Source organism: Helicoverpa armigera, chromosome 28 (genome assembly GCF_030705265.1).
Source record: "Helicoverpa armigera isolate CAAS_96S chromosome 28, ASM3070526v1, whole genome shotgun sequence".
In the NCBI taxonomy this organism is placed as follows: Eukaryota; Metazoa; Arthropoda; class Insecta; order Lepidoptera; family Noctuidae; genus Helicoverpa; species Helicoverpa armigera.
In genome coordinates, this window is record NC_087147.1 from 3,902,894 (window position 1) to 3,920,887 (window position 17,994).

The 17,994-nt window shown below is 48.7% G+C and overlaps 1 protein-coding gene across 1 annotated transcript; it reads right to left on the reverse strand.

Moving 5' to 3' along the window:
* Positions 1-7,599: 7,599 nt before the first annotated feature.
* On the reverse strand, positions 7,600-16,690 carry LOC135119027 (uncharacterized). The gene is given in 3 exon segments (XM_064042342.1): positions 7,600-10,950; positions 12,843-14,691; positions 14,693-16,690. Coding segments are annotated over 3 exon segments (5,631 nt in total). The 5' UTR covers positions 15,718-16,690; the 3' UTR covers positions 7,600-8,193.
* Positions 16,691-17,994: the final 1,304 nt, after the last annotated feature.

Below are 17,994 nucleotides of genomic sequence, written 5' to 3' on the forward strand. Positions count from 1 at the left end.
GCGCTGCGCCACCTGCCGTACCGTATGGTCGCGGCCCTGGCGCGCCTGTACACGGGGATACTGCGCACGGGGACCTTCCCTCGCATATGGAAGGAGGGCGCGTTATCATGCTGCCCAAGGCGCAGAAGAACGTGCTGAAGCCAGAGAGCTATCGGCCCATCACTCTCCTGCCCACCATCTCCAAGGTGTTCGAGCTGCTCCTGCTGCGACACCTCACCCCGCACCTGACGCCGCGCCCAGAACAGTACGGGTTTCGGGCGGAACACAGCACGACGCTCCAGCTGACGAGGGTACTGCACCACTTCGCCAACACGGTGAACAGGCGTGAACACGCGGTTGCAGTATTCCTCGACATGGAGAAGGCTTTTGACCGGGTCTGGCACCCCGGTCTCTTATACAAGATCTCCACGTCGGATACGCCCCGCCGCATAACACAGGTGATCTCCAGTTTTCTTTCAGGACGCACAATACGTGTGGTGGTCGACGGCGCGCTATCAAGCGCGCGCCCGGTGAGAGCGGGAGTGCCGCAGGGAAGCTGCCTCTCGCCCGTCTGCTACTCACGGTACACCGACGACATCCCCTCGGCGGAGGGCTCGACACTTGCGCTGTATGCTGACGACGCCGCGTACATCACGACGTCGATGAGCGCGAAGCACGCGATCGTCAAAATGCAGCGTGTCCTCGACCTCCTCCCCGAGTGGCTGTCCAAATGGCGGCTGTCGGTGAACGTGGGTAAGACGCAGGCGATCATCATCGGGGGCGGCCCCGCACGACCACCCAAACTGACACTACAAGGCGCCGAGATCGAGTGGTCGGCCCGGGTCAAGTACCTGGGCGTCACCATCGACCGGCGCCTCACCATGGCTGCACACGTCCGGCAGGTCGCCGGTAAGGGCAGGGTAGCCCGCGCCTTGCTCAAACCAGTGCTCTCATCTCGCCTCCCGCTGCGTACCAAACTGGCGGTGTACAAGACGTACATCCGGCCGGTGCTGACGTACGCCGCCCCAGCCTGGTTCGCCCTCACTAGCGAGGGGAGCCGCAAGACGCTGCGCTCACAGCAGAGCGCATGCCTGCGGCTCATCGCACAAGCTCCCCGCTATGTGAGGAATGACGTCCTCCAGCGGGACCTTAAGATAGAGAGCCTGGACGAGTTCGTGCGCCGGCTCAGCGAGGGCATGTTCGCGCGTGCAGACGCATCTGCTTGGCTTCATGTCAAGCACCTGGCGCCCTTGCGCGCCCGCCTGACGCTAAGGCCTTACCGCGCGACCTCCTGCCGGACGCGCCGCCACCACCGGACTGACGACACCCGAGCTGGCTGCACCCATCTACACGCAGCCAGCCCACACAACAGACACTCCACATACACGATATACACTCGGCGAGCGTCGTGTGCTAGGTTAATATAGGCACGACGCAACCCGCCACACAATCACGACTTCACAACATTGTACTCACGCAATACCGTGTCGCGCAAGCGCGCACACGGTGGCGCACTCACTGAGCGGCGGTACACACACATACAAGCCGCTCATACATACATAATCGGCCCGTCGGCTGGAGCGTGACCGGCTAGCTCTGGAAGCGTTACAGTCGCGGGTCTAGCATACCCGTTGTGCAGGGGCGCAGAGCCGGCGTCTCTGTCGCTGGTCGTCACCCGCCGGGCCTCCCCCGGGTAACCGGGGGTCTCACCTGGCGGGGACTGACCGCCGAGATGCCGTGAAGAAGCGGCAATGTGCTGCCGCCAGCGCACCTGCAAACAAACACACGACATATTAACACATAGGGCAGCGTCGCACAAACGTTGTCCTAACCTGCCGCGCCTATATCGGCAATCCAAGGACCTGCCCGTAGTAACGGGCAGCGGTTGGATCCCGCGGGAAAGGGGCATAGCCCCGTGGCCCGCCAGCCGCGCCCCCTTGCGGGGGCGCAGCGACTACCTCAGTTGGGTTATCCTATGCACTCCACTTCTGACTCTCGTCGTGTACGGACGTGTCGCTCTGCGCTCGCCCGTTTACGACTTTTGTCTTTGTTACGCCCGACGTAACGCTCACCGTAGTCGCTCTGCCGACTACAAATATATCAATCTAAAGCTGCTTTTTTCAAAGCGGCGGACGATTATCCTGTTTCTAAAACGTTTGTGTCAAGTAAATTCAGTTGACCCCTTCTGGGTAAAAGCCACAGTTTCGTGGTTCTCGGTTGAAACCATACGGTGACAACGAAGCCGAGAGGGTGTTGACCCAATCACACCCGCCGAACCCCTTCAGGGCAAGGCAGTCAATTGGACGGGAGCTCGGATTTCGGCCTTGGGGGATCTCCTAGTCGTGCCTTGCATCTGGTTTGCTTTCACAGCTACACACCTGGTGTCGGTTGGGTATCTCTATACCCTTCGCACTAGACTGGCTAGGGCCCGTTCGCACAATAAGACTGGCGAACGGTTTACAAGCAGGGCTCACCAATAGGTACTCACCTCCTGCCTATACCCGGCAGGAGGGTTACACAGGCCCATCCACCCGGGGAGATAGGAGATAGGTTGTTAGGTTTTATAATTAGGCCCCCACCTCTTTTAGCTCGGTAGCCCTCTTCCCTCACGGGAAAATGACTACCGAAGTAATTAAGTTCTTCTTTGAGGTCCTCCTCAAGGACCAAGACATCGTCGCCAAATATGGCGACATTATTAGTAACCTTGATATCAAGGACCCGCGCCTAGCGCGCTATTGTGTTATCACCGATAACGGCTCAACAAAGGAGGCCGGCGCAGCTGTGCCGCGCCCCATTGTCGAGCCTATAATTGTCTCTTCGGGGAAAACCGCCGCATTAGCGGAAACGGTAATACCCAATACAATGGTCGATGCCCAGCTGCACTCGACCATTGTTTCTAATCCCATTGTCTCACAGACAATGGAAATAACTCAGGCGAGTGCACCTGCGTCAAACGTCGACGCCGAATGCATGGACACCTCGTCCTCCCGCTCTGCCTCACCCGTCCCTGAGGATGCTCAACCCTCCGAGCCCTCTGACTCCTCTTCCTCCGACGAAGACTTCACCGTCGTACTGGGAGGTAAGAGGAAAAAGAACAAAAACAACGACAAGGCGCGCAAGACCATCGCCCTTGCCGCATCTCCTCTCCCTAGCCCGCCCGCTGTGTCTACAGCATCCCCCGGCCCGTCACCCTCGACCTCGCAGGTCGCTTCCTCCCAAGGTGCCGCTAAGCCCAAAAGCGCACCTAAAAGCAAACCTCCGCCGCCTGTATACTTACAGGACAAGGCGAAATGGACCGAAGTGTCCAAGCTGTGTGTTGATCGTAAGATCAACTACAGATCGGCCTCCAATACCGGCAACGGTATCAAAATCGTCCTCCCTACGTCAGACGACTATAGGGAAATAACTAAAGCGCTAAGAGCGAGGAACATTTCGTTCCATACGTACTCCCTCCCTGAGGAAAAACCTCTCCGGGTCGTCATTACCCGTATTCCGAAGGAAATCCCTTCGGATGACATTTTAAGTGACCTTAAGTCACAAAACATCCCTGCGACGCAAGTCCATAGGATGCACCGCGCCCGCAGCGGCCACGCCTTCGACATGGTGCTCGTAGTATGCGAGCCATCCCCTTCTAAAATCCACCCGATTTTTAACATCAAATCGGTGTGTAATTTAACCGGCATCTCAATCGAGAAGCCAAATAGATCTGGCATTGTATCCCAATGCCACCGTTGCCAACTGTGGGGTCACTCACAGCGCAACTGTTTCGCCCAGCCTAGGTGCGTGAAATGCCTAGGCCAACACGGCACCTCCGACTGCCCGCGACCCAAGGACCGCACTCTGTGCACCGAGCCTCCGAGCTGTGTACTCTGCGGCACCTCAGGCCATCCCGCCAACTACCGCGGCTGCCCAAAGGCCCCAAAAACGTCTCCCAAGCTGGCCAAGCGTGCAAACGCCCGCCAGCTAAGGAAAGCCATCAGCGAGGCTACCTACCGCTCAACTTCCCGAGCGTCTCAGCCCACAACGACCCTCCCCATGGAACCCTCTCAACCATCAGAGAGCCTTTCCAACCCCGAGGCCAACTCAGCCCCAGCCAACTCCCGCCCCGGTGAATAATTCCACCGCGGCGCCCGCGAGCTACCTCGCGTCCTCCCGTCCTTCCCTCCGCGCCCTCCGCGCCCTCCGCGGCTCCTATAGCCGCCAAGCCCGCGCAAGCGCAAGCGCCATCCAAGTCCGTCGCGCCCTCTTCTAGCCCAGTATCAGCGCTCAGTTCTATGAACGTTATACTGAGCACGTTCAGTGTATTCACGAGCGACAGAGCTCAACAACTTTCGAGGGAGATAGTCGCCAGCAATGGCGACCTTATCAAACTCTACTCCGTTATGCAGGAGTATTCAGACGTCGCCCAGGCAGTTCAAAACCTGCCTCACTTTAGGAAATAGAAATGGATAATACATCCAAAATTAAACCCCATTCCCTTAGGCTTGGCTATTATAATGCCAACGGTATTCTCGGCCAACGCGACGAGATTTCCGCCTTCCTACAATCCCATAAGATAGACATTCTTCTCGTACAAGAGACCTTCCTAAAGCCGCGTGTACGCGGCCCTAATATAGCTAACTATAAGTTAATTAGAAATGACAGGATCACACGCCACAAAGGCGGCACGCTTATCTATTATAAAGATCGCTACATTGTGTAGAGATCACTCCCCGACTTAAGCTGCATTGAAGCCTCGATCTGTCGACTAGCCATGTCCCAGCACCAGTCGATCACTCTCGTATCGGCCTACTGCCCTCCCACGTCCTCATCCTTTCAGTCCTACGACCCGATCCTTTTCACGAACGATCTCAGAGCCTTACTAGGCCTGAGCGACTCTGTAATAATAGCAGGCGATCTAAACGCCAAACATCCCGCCTGGAATAGCAACACTACTTCTCCAAGAGGCAGGTTGCTATTCAATCAGTGTGAATCCCTCAACTTCGATGTCATCGCTCCGATGCATCCCACTCACTTTCTAATATAGTCGACCACCTTCCCGACGTTCTCGATGTAGCGCTCCTCAAGAACGTAAACTTACGTTTACATTCGATCGAGGTACTACACGAGCTCACCTCCGACCACAGACCGGTTCTTGTGGAACTAGCCTCGCGCTCAGGCCCACTCGACCCGGATCGCCCTCCTCCCACCCAGATTGTCACGGACTGGAGAATGCTAAGCGAAAGCTTGAAATCCTCCTCCGCCCAGTTAGAATCAATTCCCGATGAAATCAACTCAGTCGCTGACATGACGGGCGCGATCGGCTCGTTCACCGAGCACGTACAATCCACCGTGGACAAGTGTTCACGTAGAGTTGAAGCGACGAGCTTTCATCGCTTCAAGCTCCCGGATGACGTGCGTGCTCTGGTGACCGAGAAGAACGCGGCTGTCCGTGCCTACAGTACTTTTCCTGCGACGCTAACAAGTCTCACATGCGTAACTTACAGCGTGCTGTAAAGGAACGCCTTGCTGAGATGCGTGAAACGCGCTGGGACAAGACGCTGAGCGAACTCGAGCCGACTCATCAAGCCTTCTGGCAGCTTCAAAGGAAACTCAAATCCGATGAAGTAGCTTCCACCCCGCCGATCAAACGCCCCGACAATTCCATCGCCTTCGAGGACGATGAAAAAGCGGAATGTCTGGCCGACAGCCTCGAGGCTCAATGCTCGCCTAGTACCCAACCGGTCGACCCGGCTCACCTACTAAAGGTCGAAGCTGAGGTCGAGCGCAGATCCTCCCTACCACCGCAAGAAGACCCCGACGATCCCTTGCCTCCCGTCACTCCAGACGAAGTGGCAGAGATCATCAAACGTCTCAAACCCCGTAAAGCTCCGGGCCCAGATAGAATAACCAATAAAGTGTTCAAAATCCTACCCGCTTCCCTCGTAATGCTCATGACCGCGATCTTCAATTGCGCCATGACCCATAACCTGTTCCCACAGGCATGGAAAGAGGCAACCGTAATCGGTATTCCCAAACCCGGCAAACCAAAATCAGACCCGTCCAGCTATCGCCCTATCAGTTTACTCAATGTGTTCGGCAAGATCTACGAGATACTTATCTATAAGCGTCTCAAAGATTACGTCGAAGCAAAGAGTCTTATTCCATTAGAACAGTTTGGTTTTCGAACCCATCACTCTTGTGTCCAACAAGTCCACCGCATCGTGGAAGGTGTGAGCCACGGATTCCAACGTGGCCAACTCACCGGCACGATTCTCTTCGACATAGCAAAGGCATTCGACAAAGTCTGGCACAAAGGCTTGATTTACAAGCTTTACCAACTCGGTGTCCCAGACCGTCTCGTCGTCATCTTACGAGACTTTTGTCGAATCGCACCTTTCGCTATCGCATAGACGGCACTCTTTCTTCGGCCCACCCTATAAAGCTGGCGTCCCACAAGGCTCGGTACTCTCCCCCATCCTCTTCACGCTATACACTAGCGATATTCCTAAGAACAAGCATGTTCAATTAGCCCTATTCGCCGACGACACGGCAATCTACTGCTCAGGCCGCAGCCCAGCCGCCATAGTGAGACATCTCCAAGCCTATTGCAACACCCTAGGTGTCTGGACTAGGCTATGGAGAATCGAACTCCACCCCGACAAAAGCCAGGCCATACTCTTTTCGAGCCCCGCCGTAGGCTTCCTCCCGCGCCCCGTCAGTCACCATGTTTGGTAGGCCGATTCCTTGGAAGGAGCATGCCAAATATCTAGGTGTAATCTTAGACCAGCGCCTCTCATTCGCCGAGCACATACGTAAGGTGCGCTCTAGAGCAGCCTTTGTGTACGGCAGATTGCACTTCTTGCTCAATTCAAAGAGCAAATTACCTCTTAAATCCAAGTTACGCCTCTACGGATCGTGCATACGCCCCGTCATGATGTATGCTTGCCCTGTGTTCGCACAGGCAAGCCATCGCCTCCTTCACAGAATGCAAGCCCTTCAAAACCGTGCCTTACGGAAAATCACAGGAGCTCCCTATTATGTTCGAAATGAGATTCTTCATGTCGACTTAAAATCCCTACCATCCGCCAGTATATGAAGCGTGCCGCCATACGGTACTTCGAACGCGCTGAGAAACACGATAACTCACTCATCGTGTCAGCCAGTAATTACACTCCCTCCCGCATCAGTAGGATTCGCCGCCCTAGGCATGCCCTTCTAGAACCTGACGATGAGATAACTGTCCTCCAAGAGAGTAGTAAACTCACTAGCACCCTACACAAGCACAAACCGCGTTCGTACAAACCTCGCCGCCGAGGTCCGCCGCGACGTCCCGTTCTCTGTCCTCCCGACCCTTGCTCATCGAGCCAGCCCGCGAGCTGAGCCAGTAGCTTTAAATTCCCCATTTAATAATAATGATCATATGATCCAGCCTGTCCCTTTGCTGCCTCCCCAGCGACGCCCTAAGCCGAGGTCCGACCCCACAGGGGGTACCCTTAGCGCAGTCGCTTAGTTTATAAGTTGTTTTACGCCCCTGGCTGGAGGCCTTAAATTCTAGGCATCCACAGGGAAAAGTCCGGTTAAGCAGTACACGGCCTCCTAGGCTGAACTGCGAGATGCCATACCAAAAAAAAACTATCCTATGCAACCCGATTTCCCTTATATTATACAAAAAATTCACCCTTAAAAACATCCCTTTTTAATTAGAAAACTTTAAAAAACTCAAACGGCTCTCGTTAAGGTAAGGTTTCGATAACATTCGGTTTAATTTGTCGATCATCCTACTAGCGCCGCTCGTGGCCAAAAAGGAAACTAGAATTCAAAATACCAATACCCTAGACTTACTATTTGAATCTATTTCTAGGGTTTTTTCTAGGTTGCATAAGATAGGCATCTCACTTATATTTATTTACAAATACAAAACTTAGTACTTAACAACCTTATTTGTACTTAATTATGCAACCTTAGTATTCTATCTTTATAATTAAAACAACAGCAATATCTGTTTTTTATTGAAAACGTTAATCCTTAAACTAGGGCATACAAGTTACACTTAAAATTAGTACTTAGATACGCTTAACTATGTTACAATTTTAGTCTTAAACTTTAAAGGAATTAAAAACAACAACAGAAAATAGCTTTTAATTAACTACAGACATACTAACTATCATAAAACCTTAAAAAACTTAAACATTGATTATCACTGCTTTTATCACTTAGTTATCACTTTTACACTTATTCATCGTCGCCGACATTCTCCCCCACGGTGCGTAGCACGCCATCCTCGGAGCGCGACGATGCAGCGGGAACCAGGACGATGATTCTACGCGTTGGCCGGCGCAGCACTCCTCCCGTAGTCCTTACGTCCATCACTCGGGTTCTGCCGTCTGGCCCGGGGTAGGTTTTGATGACTTCACCGCGGGGCCACGTATTGCGAGGTAACGTGGAGTCGACTATGAGCACGATGTCGCCTTCTCGAGGGTCGTTAGTGGCGCGACCCTCTATCCGTCGTGGCATGATGAGGGGCAGGTACTCTTTCACCCACCGCTGCCAGAAATGGTCGGCGAGCCTCTGCGCTGTTTTCCAGTTTGCCTTCCCGATTAAGTCTGTGTCGTCGAATTCTCCCGGCGCCATCGCTCCGCACGATCTTCCAAGCAGGAAATGGTTGGGGGTCAGACTCTCTTCGTCGTCGGGATCCATACTGACGGAGGTGAGGGGTCTTGAGTTGACGATGTGTTCGACTTCTGTTATTAATGTGTGAAGCACTTCTTCAGGCGGGCTTCTTTCATTGAGTACTGCAGCCAGGGCCGTCTTCACTGACCGCACGAGTCTCTCCCAGGCGCCCCCCATGTTTGGGCTGCCGGGGGGGATAAATTTCCACTTGATTCCTTTTTCTTGTGCGGCCGCCTCTAGCTCTTTGTTCGCGCCAACGAAGTTAGTACCGTTGTCACTAAATATCGTACTCGGCGTTCCTCTTCTCGCGGTCATCCGTCGCAACGCCATTATCATAGAGCTGGCACTTAGGGGCCAGCTCAGGTGAACGGCTCGCGTGGTAAGGCATGTAAACAATGCCCCCCACCGCTTCTCAACCCTTCTGCCAACGGTGACTTGCATGGGGCCGAAGTAATCGACTGCAGTGCAAGTGAACGGGAACTGATGGTGTTGTAGTCGCTCGCTCGGTAGGTCGCCCGTCGGAGGTATCGCGGGGACACTCTTCCTTGTTCTGCACCACTGGCAGCCATGTGACACTGCCTTTACTGCGGCCCTTAAACCGAAGATCCAATACTTTTGTCGCACTTCGTTCATGACTGTAGCAGTGTTGCCGTGAAGAAACTTCTTATGATAATGTTGAATGATGAGCTGCGCGATTCTGTGTTTTCCGTCTAATATAATAGGGTTCATTTTCCTTCGCTCTTCGCCGCGAAACTTCATCGTCCTGCTTCTTAACTTAATGATATCGTCATCATCGATGTACACGTCGATTTTCTTAAGTTTACTTGCATTTTCGAGGGGTTTTTCTTTTTTCAAACTTCTTATTTCTGTTGCAAAACTATCGACTTGACTTATCCTTATTAGAATCTCTTCGGCCTTCCTTATGTGTTGTTGCTCTATAGGTGCGTGTAGAGGTTTCTTAGACTTGGTGATGGCTGGTTGATTGGGGGTTCGCTTCTTGTCCTTCTGTGCTCTTCTCTGCGGTCGCCAAGGCTCGTCTTCTTTGCGCACGGCAGTAGTGGCTGCTTTACGGGTCTTCTTCAATAAGAGGTATGCGAAGGTGACCACTCTGGCCGTGACGCGCAGTAGTCGCTCCCAGCTTGAAAACCTTTGTAAATCAATTAAGGCCTTCCCTTCTGTTGCTGCAGCCACCACTTGCTCCTTGCTTTTTTCCTCCGGTAATTTGCCCGCAGACTTGAAATCGTGTAGAGGCCACTCTTGTTCTGTTTGTCGAAGAAACGCGGGGCCTTGGAACCATCTTGATTTGTGACTGAACTCGGCCGGCGTTCCCCTTGTAGCGTCGTCCGCCGGGTTCTCTTTAGTGGGCACCCATCTCCAGTCCTCCGGCTTAGTGTTTTCTTCGATTTCTGCGAGCCGGTTAGCCACGAAGGTTTTAAATTTCCTTGGCTCCGCCTTGATCCACAGTAACACGGTGCTAGAGTCAGTCCAGTAGAATTTTCTTGATACTTGCAGGCTCATTTCTTCCTCGATACTAGCTGCTAATCTACTGCCAAGCAGGGCGGCTTGCAACTCTAATCGTGGAATCGACACTGGTTTTGTCGGCGATACTCTTGCTTTGCCTGCGACCATGGAGACGTGGACTTTCCCGCAGGGCTCAACTGTCCTCCAGTAAGCAACCGCCGCGTAAGCCTCTTCGCTAGCGTCCGTGAACGTGTGTAGCTGCCCTTCACCGCAGCGTGGCGAGATACATCTCGGTATCTGAAGTCCTGTTAATGCCAGCACCTCTTCTAAGTACCTTGACCACATTTTTCTTTGTTTTTCGTTAATCTTCTCGTCCCAGTCAACCTTCGTTCTCCATATGTCTTGAATTAATTTCTTTCCTTGTATTAGCACGGGCGCCGCGAAGCCTAGCGGATCGAATGTTGACATCACGGCACTTGTGACTTCACGCTTCGTAGGCGCTCTTGTATTTTCTAATAATTCCTTCGGTGTGTTGCGCAGACCAACGTTGAACGCCAACTTATCTTCTTTCACAAGCCACCTCAGTCCCAGAGTTTTTTCTTCCTTTGTAAGCAGCAGTGATTCTCCTTTGTTCGTGTCTTCAATTTCTGATAATACCCTTATGTCGTTGCTCGCCCAGCCTTTTAAGTGAAAACTCGCTCGAGAATGTATCTCTTTAACTTCTCTTGATATCTTCTTAGCTTCTTCAATCGACGCGAAGCTCTGTAGGTAATCATCCATATAGTGATTCCTGCTTATAGCTTTCACAGCTTCTGGGTGAGTTGCCTTGAAGTCTTCCGCGTTTTTGTTCATCACATACAGGGTTATTTTTCATTCACCATCCAAATTTAAAAATCGAGGACTTTTAATTAATTTATTTTCATATGTGAAACATTATAATCAAATAATAACAAAAACAAAAAAAAACATCCAAAAGAAAATATCCGAAAATAAACAGAATGTAGAGACACGCAGCAAGGTTATTGACCTCGCTCGCTCGCTGCGATTGATGTAGGTACCTACGCGGTCTTACTTAAAAGGGTTGATTCCAATTTTCCCTTCATACTTTACGGGCTTAGGACCGACATAATAAAATAATGAATGTGAAATCACTGGTTTTTATTATGGCGTATTTAAAAAATTGGAATCAACTAGCTATTTACAATAATTCAACTTACCAAATAAACTCGATTAACCTACAAATTACGTGTACTTCAGTAATTGTTCAAAATGGAGTCCGTTTCTCTCAATACACAAACGTGCACGTTTTTCTAAACTATTTTTTAATAAGTTTAAAGTATCTGTTTGATTTTTAATTTCATTAAATGCATTTATTATTTTACTACGGAGGTCCTCAACACTTTGTGCTTCTTCAACGTAAACACGTCTTTTAACTTCACCCCATAAAAAAAAATCAAGTGGCGTTAAATCTGGTGACCTGGCAGGCCATAGGACAGGCCCTCCGCGACCAATCCATCTATCGCCATACTTATTATTTAAAAACTCACGCACTGCACTTGTGTAATGAGGTGGTGCACCGTCATGCTGATAATAATGATTGTTGTAGTATGAAAGTGGCACCTCGTCTATTAAGTCTTCAATAACACCACGTAACATGTTTAAATAATTAGTACCCGTCAAGCGTCCTTCAATAAAAATCGGTCCCACGATAACATTACCGATAATACCTGCCCAAACATTCGCACTAAAACGCACTTGATGGTAGTTATTTCTAATAACGTGGGGGTTGCTTAACGCCCAATAATGTTCGTTTCGGCTGTTATAAATTCCGATTCGCGTAAATAATGCTTCATCAGTCCACAAAATGTTACAATTAATGTTTCTTAACAGCCATTCACAAAACACGATTCTAGCGGGTCCATCGTTATCGTGAAGAGATTGCACTGGTTGGTAATGGTATGGGTGATAACCAGATGAATTCAGCAGCTTCCACGTAATACTGACTGACACCGAAGCGCCGAGCAGCGTCGTTAGTGCTAGCGCAGGGGTCACGTTCGAAAAACTCGAGTACAGAATTTTCGACTGCTGGTGTTATTTCGTTGTGACCGCCACGACTTGTTGCATGGGCTGGTGTGATAAACTGCCCATAATCTAACAACCTTTGGTTTGCGGCTAAAATTGTTTGTCTATTAGGCACTCGCGAATTAATACCTCGTCTTTGTAAACGCGGTAAACTTTCTGCACTGTACATTCTTTGCGCACCATTTAAACTTTCGCCACTTAAAATGTAGCACCTGACCATTTCAAAATACTCTGCATTAGAATAAAAAGTCGCCATGTCGTGCGATGATAACCGACCGGAATTCGGAATCGAAAATGCAGCGAGAGCGACAAAAATATGGCACACGTTCGCACGTAACTAGGTCACGGTCAACTAAACAAAAAGTCACCGGCGCTTGGCCGACCGGGGGCTGTGCGGGGTGCGGGGTATGAGGGAGGGGGGCGTAGTGCCGGTAGTACGATGTCGGGCGTAGTGCATGCTGTTTTTTGTGTGCGTTTCCCGAATCTTGAGGCAAGCGCGCCATGTTCAACAACCGAACTGTGTGTATTCCACACGTTGTGATTTTAGTAGCGGACAATGATGAAAATCATCTAATATTTTTTATATTTTTTTATTTGATTAATTGATTAGGTTACCGATTCTAAATCATTTCTGAAAATTTGGATGGTGGTTGAAAATTAACCCTGTATATCGCAGTTGCGGGCGATGACGCTGCCCCGAATATAATCGACGACATTCTGTACTCGTCGGGTTTGCTTGTTCTTCGGCTTCCTCGCCACAGGAACCTTAGACTGTCTCGGTCGCCTTCCCTCACTTTGACTCGAAGAAACATGTCTTGGATGTCGGCCATGACAGCCACTGGGCCTTCTCTGAAGCGTAGCAGCACTCCGAACAGTGATTGAAGTAGATCCGGGCCTGCTAACAAGGCGTCGTTGAGGCTTTTCCCTTCGTACTTGGCTGCTGCGTCAAACACTATTCTTGGCTTCCGCTTGACAGGGTGCACAACTGCGAAGTGGGGCAAGTAGAAAGTTCTTCCTTCAGTTGACGTCTCTGGCGCTTTCTCTGCGTATCCATTTTCAACCATGCTCTGGATTTGCTTCTCGTAATACTCTTTGACTTCCTTATCTTTGTCCAGCTTCCTTTCAATGCTGATTAGACGACGAAAGGCTTGCTTGTAGTTGTTAGGCAGGCGCTCGTCTTCTTTCTTCCACAAGAGGCCTGTTTCGAATTGCCCGCTTGCTAAACGTTTCGTCGTTTTTTCCAAAGTTTCTAAGGCTCTTCCGTCGCTGTCGTTTGATGGCAGTCGGCTCTGGATACCCAGCGATTCTAGCTGGAAATGTTGCCTTACTACTTCTTCTATGTCTTCTGATTCTGTCGTCGCTCTTCCATAATGTACGAAGTTGACTACAGTGTTCGTGCCAGTTTCACAGCCGTGCAGCACCCACCCTAAGTCAGTGAGAGAGGCCACGGGTTCAGCTGGCTTGCCCTTCTTCAATCTTCTTGTGACGATAAGTGCCCAATTGTCTTGCCCAATCAACAACCTTGGCCGCTCTGCCGTGTAGAGTAACTGCTCTTCGATTGCCTTCAGATGCGGGCAGCTCTCCACGGTGCTCTTACTGATTCCTTGTTCACACAGCCTCAAGTCGTCAATTGTTCTAACTGTGATGGACTTCTTATCTCTTCTGTGGGCTCCTCTTATCTTCAGTTGAATCTTCTGAGAACTATCTTTCCTTATAACTCTTCCGCCCACTGTTTCAATAGACAGAGCTTCGCGACTTCCTTCAGCTCCAATCGTCTCTGCTATTGCCTCGTCCAGGAGCGTGACAGTTGATCCTTCATCCAGCAACGCCAGTACACGTACTTGTCCTTTAGGCCCGTAGAGATGCACCGGAACCATCTTCAAATATGCTCTCTCTTCTGACTTGGTACTGTTTACTGAAGAAACCTTCTCTTCATATATTTGTTTCCCTTTGTTTTCGTCACTTGATTTCTGTACTGGTACAGGCGGCTCGTCCGAGTGCAGGAGAGTATGATGCCATCTTCCGCACTGCTTACACACAGGCGCCTTGCAGTTGATTCTTGAGTGCTTGAATCGTAAACACTTAAAACAGATTCTTGCTTTCTTGATGATGTCCCATTTCTCATTTATATCCGCTTCTTTGAACTTCTTGCATTCTGTTGCATAGTGTTCACCCTCACAAGCTGGACACGACTTCTTATATTTGTCTTGCGACGTGTCTTGTGTCACATTCACCGGCCTTCTGAAACCCTTCTTGTATTCGGATAACGCTTCAGGCGGAGCGAAGTCCCCACACATGTCTGCTTCAATTTCCAGGAACGCTTCAACAAGTAATAGTTCTTGAAGGTCTTCATCTCTTCTGCTTCTGTGATAGGCAAACCAGCGAAACTTCATAGAAGGCGGCATCTTCTCCACTATGGCTTTCAATGTTTCAGGCGAGCTGAGGTACTGCGGTTTCTTCAACGCCTTGATTGTTTCTATAGCGTTCTTCACGCGACTTGCAAACACGCAGATATCACGGGTTTTCGCTCACTCTTGACATATTCTTTAGCTTCTCCAGCTCTGATAATGCTAGCGCTCCAGGTCTTCCAAATCTTGACTCCAATCCCTTAATTACTTCGCGTGGATTTTCAGCGGTGAATAGCAGGCTCTGAACAGCTTCTTTCGCTTTCCCTTGTATAGCTCTTCTTAGGCGCGCTAAGTTCTGTGCGTTGCTGAATGAGGCGGCTGTATCTTCGAATGATCTTCTGAATGCCAACCACTCTTCACAGGATCCGTTGAAGTGAGGGAGTTCGATGTACTTCGGCGCGGTGACGTCACGTGAGTTTTCAGACAGCTTGCGTATTGCTTCAGCCAGTTGGTGGATATCGCTTCTTTCTTCTTTAGAATCGGTCGGTCTCTTCTTCTTGCTGGGCCCGGCGCTGGTCTCGATGAACCAATTCTCCACTTCATGGGTTTGCTCGTACAACTCTTCACCAGCTCCATCTTCCTCGTCGGACTCGGCGACGGCGATGTCCAGCTCGGCTCGAGCTACCCTTGCGCGGGCTTCAGCTACTTCTAATTCCCGTAGTGCCACCGCCATCCTTGCTTGTGCTTCTGCCTTCTTTCTTTGAGACGAGCGGCTGGACGTCGTGTCTACATCGCGGGTCGGCTTCTTAGCTTGCGGGTTTCCTTCAACTGACGCGCTGACACTAGACGGCGGAATGCTTGAATCTTGTGGACGAGCCTTCACTGCGACGCTTCTCTCCGGGTTCTGGGACGTGGGGTGGCTTCCTACTTCGTGTACGGGATCCGATTCTTCGCTTATCCTTGATGGCGGAGGGGGGCGGCTCCCTTCCCCCGCTGATGAATCCTTTCCAACAACACCCTTTGCTTGAGGTAACGGCGTTCGTTTGTGCGGCGACGGCGTCCTCTTTGTAAGCGTCGATCTACTTGCTATCGACGAACTTGCGGTTTCACTTGGCGTATTCATGCTCCAGTCTGTTGACGTAGAACTTTCCCCGGTGGTCTTGGACTGCGCAGAACTTGATCTTGTCGAAGGCATCTTGATCTTCACCCTATCCGGCTCGAAGGACCAGCTGAAGGGTGTGGACTGTATAATTGGTGTGGTGCCGAATAGGGCTGCTGGCGGGGACGCTCTTCAACAAGGCAGGGTGCAGACAATAACACTATTCAGGGTTAATTCTTCCTTTATTCTTCTTGTTAACTGGAGCGCTGCTGGATTCGGACTGCCCGATCACCAAAATATGCCCTCATTATATACGCTAGAGCGCGGCTAAGTAGTCCACCATATGGCCGATGCGGCAGCCAATGGGAGCGAGGGGCGTTCCCGTGCCCTATGTATGGGAATCTTTCCGGGCAGTTTTCAGGTGATTTGGCATACTTATAACGTTCCAGCTATGCCTATCCTATGCAACCCGATTTCCCTTATATTATACAAAAAATTCACCCTTAAAAACATCCCTTTTTAATTAGAAAACTTTAAAAAACTCAAACGGCTCTCGTTAAGGTAAGGTTTCGATAACATTCGGTTTAATTTGTCGATCATCCTACTAGCGCCGCTCGTGGCCAAAAAGGAAACTAGAATTCAAAATACCAATACCCTAGACTTACTATTTGAATCTATTTCTAGGGTTTTTTCTAGGTTGCATAAGATAGGCATCTCACTTATATTTATTTACAAATACAAAACTTAGTACTTAACAACCTTATTTGTACTTAATTATGCAACCTTAGTATTCTATCTTTATAATTAAAACAACAGCAATATCTGTTTTTTATTGAAAACGTTAATCCTTAAACTAGGGCATACAAGTTACACTTAAAATTAGTACTTAGATACGCTTAACTATGTTACAATTTTAGTCTTAAACTTTAAAGGAATTAAAAACAACAACAGAAAATAGCTTTTAATTAACTACAGACATACTAACTATCATAAAACCTTAAAAAACTTAAACATTGATTATCACTGCTTTTATCACTTAGTTATCACTTTTACACTTATTCATCGTCGCCGACAGGAAGAGTTAATTCCGATTCTACGGAATTCTACTATAAATTTTTTTATTCCTTTTAAATGTGTTGAAATTAACTTTTATAAAGCCTCCAAAACTATAATGTACTTATGTTATTTTAATATCCATAGTAGGAAACTCACTAGGATTTTGTTTATATAATTATTATTTAAGTAGGAAGAGTACCTAAAATACTTATAATTTTTAATAATATTTTTTATAATACTTATAATTAACCCTTCTACTGCAGTAAACACAATTTAAACTTAATCTATTTCTAGGGATTTTAAACCCCAAATACTTCATAAGATAAACTCATATTTTACTTTATTAATCCTTTTGACAACCTTTATCGTGAATAACGAGGACCTCTTATGAAAACTTAACTAACCCATAACACTTAAGGTGAATTTATTTTATTGGAATTTATTATATAGATTAGTAATTTAAATTAATATATAATTTGTATTTTCGTCTGGAGATCGCAAATGCAGGTACTGAGCAAAATCAATGAAATCTGTTTAAAAATGTTATTGGATCTCGTTTCAAAATATCTTAAAGTTTCATTTCATTTAAGTATGATTGAATATAATATTGAGCTGGCTGATGAAAACTTGGACTTTTATTTATTTATTTGATACCTTATGCACAATTTTGTATACTGGCGGACTTAACGCCTTAGGCGTATTCTCCCAGTCTATCTTTGGGTGGTAGAAAAATAGTATAATACTTTTACATTTGTGCATAATAAAGCAGACTCAAGATTAATGAAACACCAATGTAACCCCTCTTACATTTGACGAAAAAAATACAATACTTTTGATATATCACGTAAAGGAAAAAAATTCTTCAATCGAGAACCGATCCCCAATCAATAACGATAGCAACAAAATAATAAGCACATCTTCAAACGATAGCAAAACCCTTCAAACCAAATCCCCAGACTTGGGTAAAGGCAATTTGTTTCATAATCCTTTACAATAAGATAAAAACACGGAGGAAGGAAAGGTAGCGGAGATGCTATAAGGAAGGTAGGTCAGGCGCCTTCTTGTAGGTCAAGCAACGTACGTCACGCGTGATCAGTTAATAGAACTAACGAGACGTTCGTGTTCTTTGTCAACTCAAAACCAATCTGACAAAGATTGGTTTTAATTGCCTGGTGAGTTTATTTTGGAAATAATGGACGGGTTCTTACGAAGGCGTGTATTGGTGGAGCTAGTGCCGTTTCTCGTCTCCGGAAAATCCGCATTTTTAGGGTTCCGCACCCAAAGGGTAAAACGGGATCCTATTGTTTTCGCTCCTAT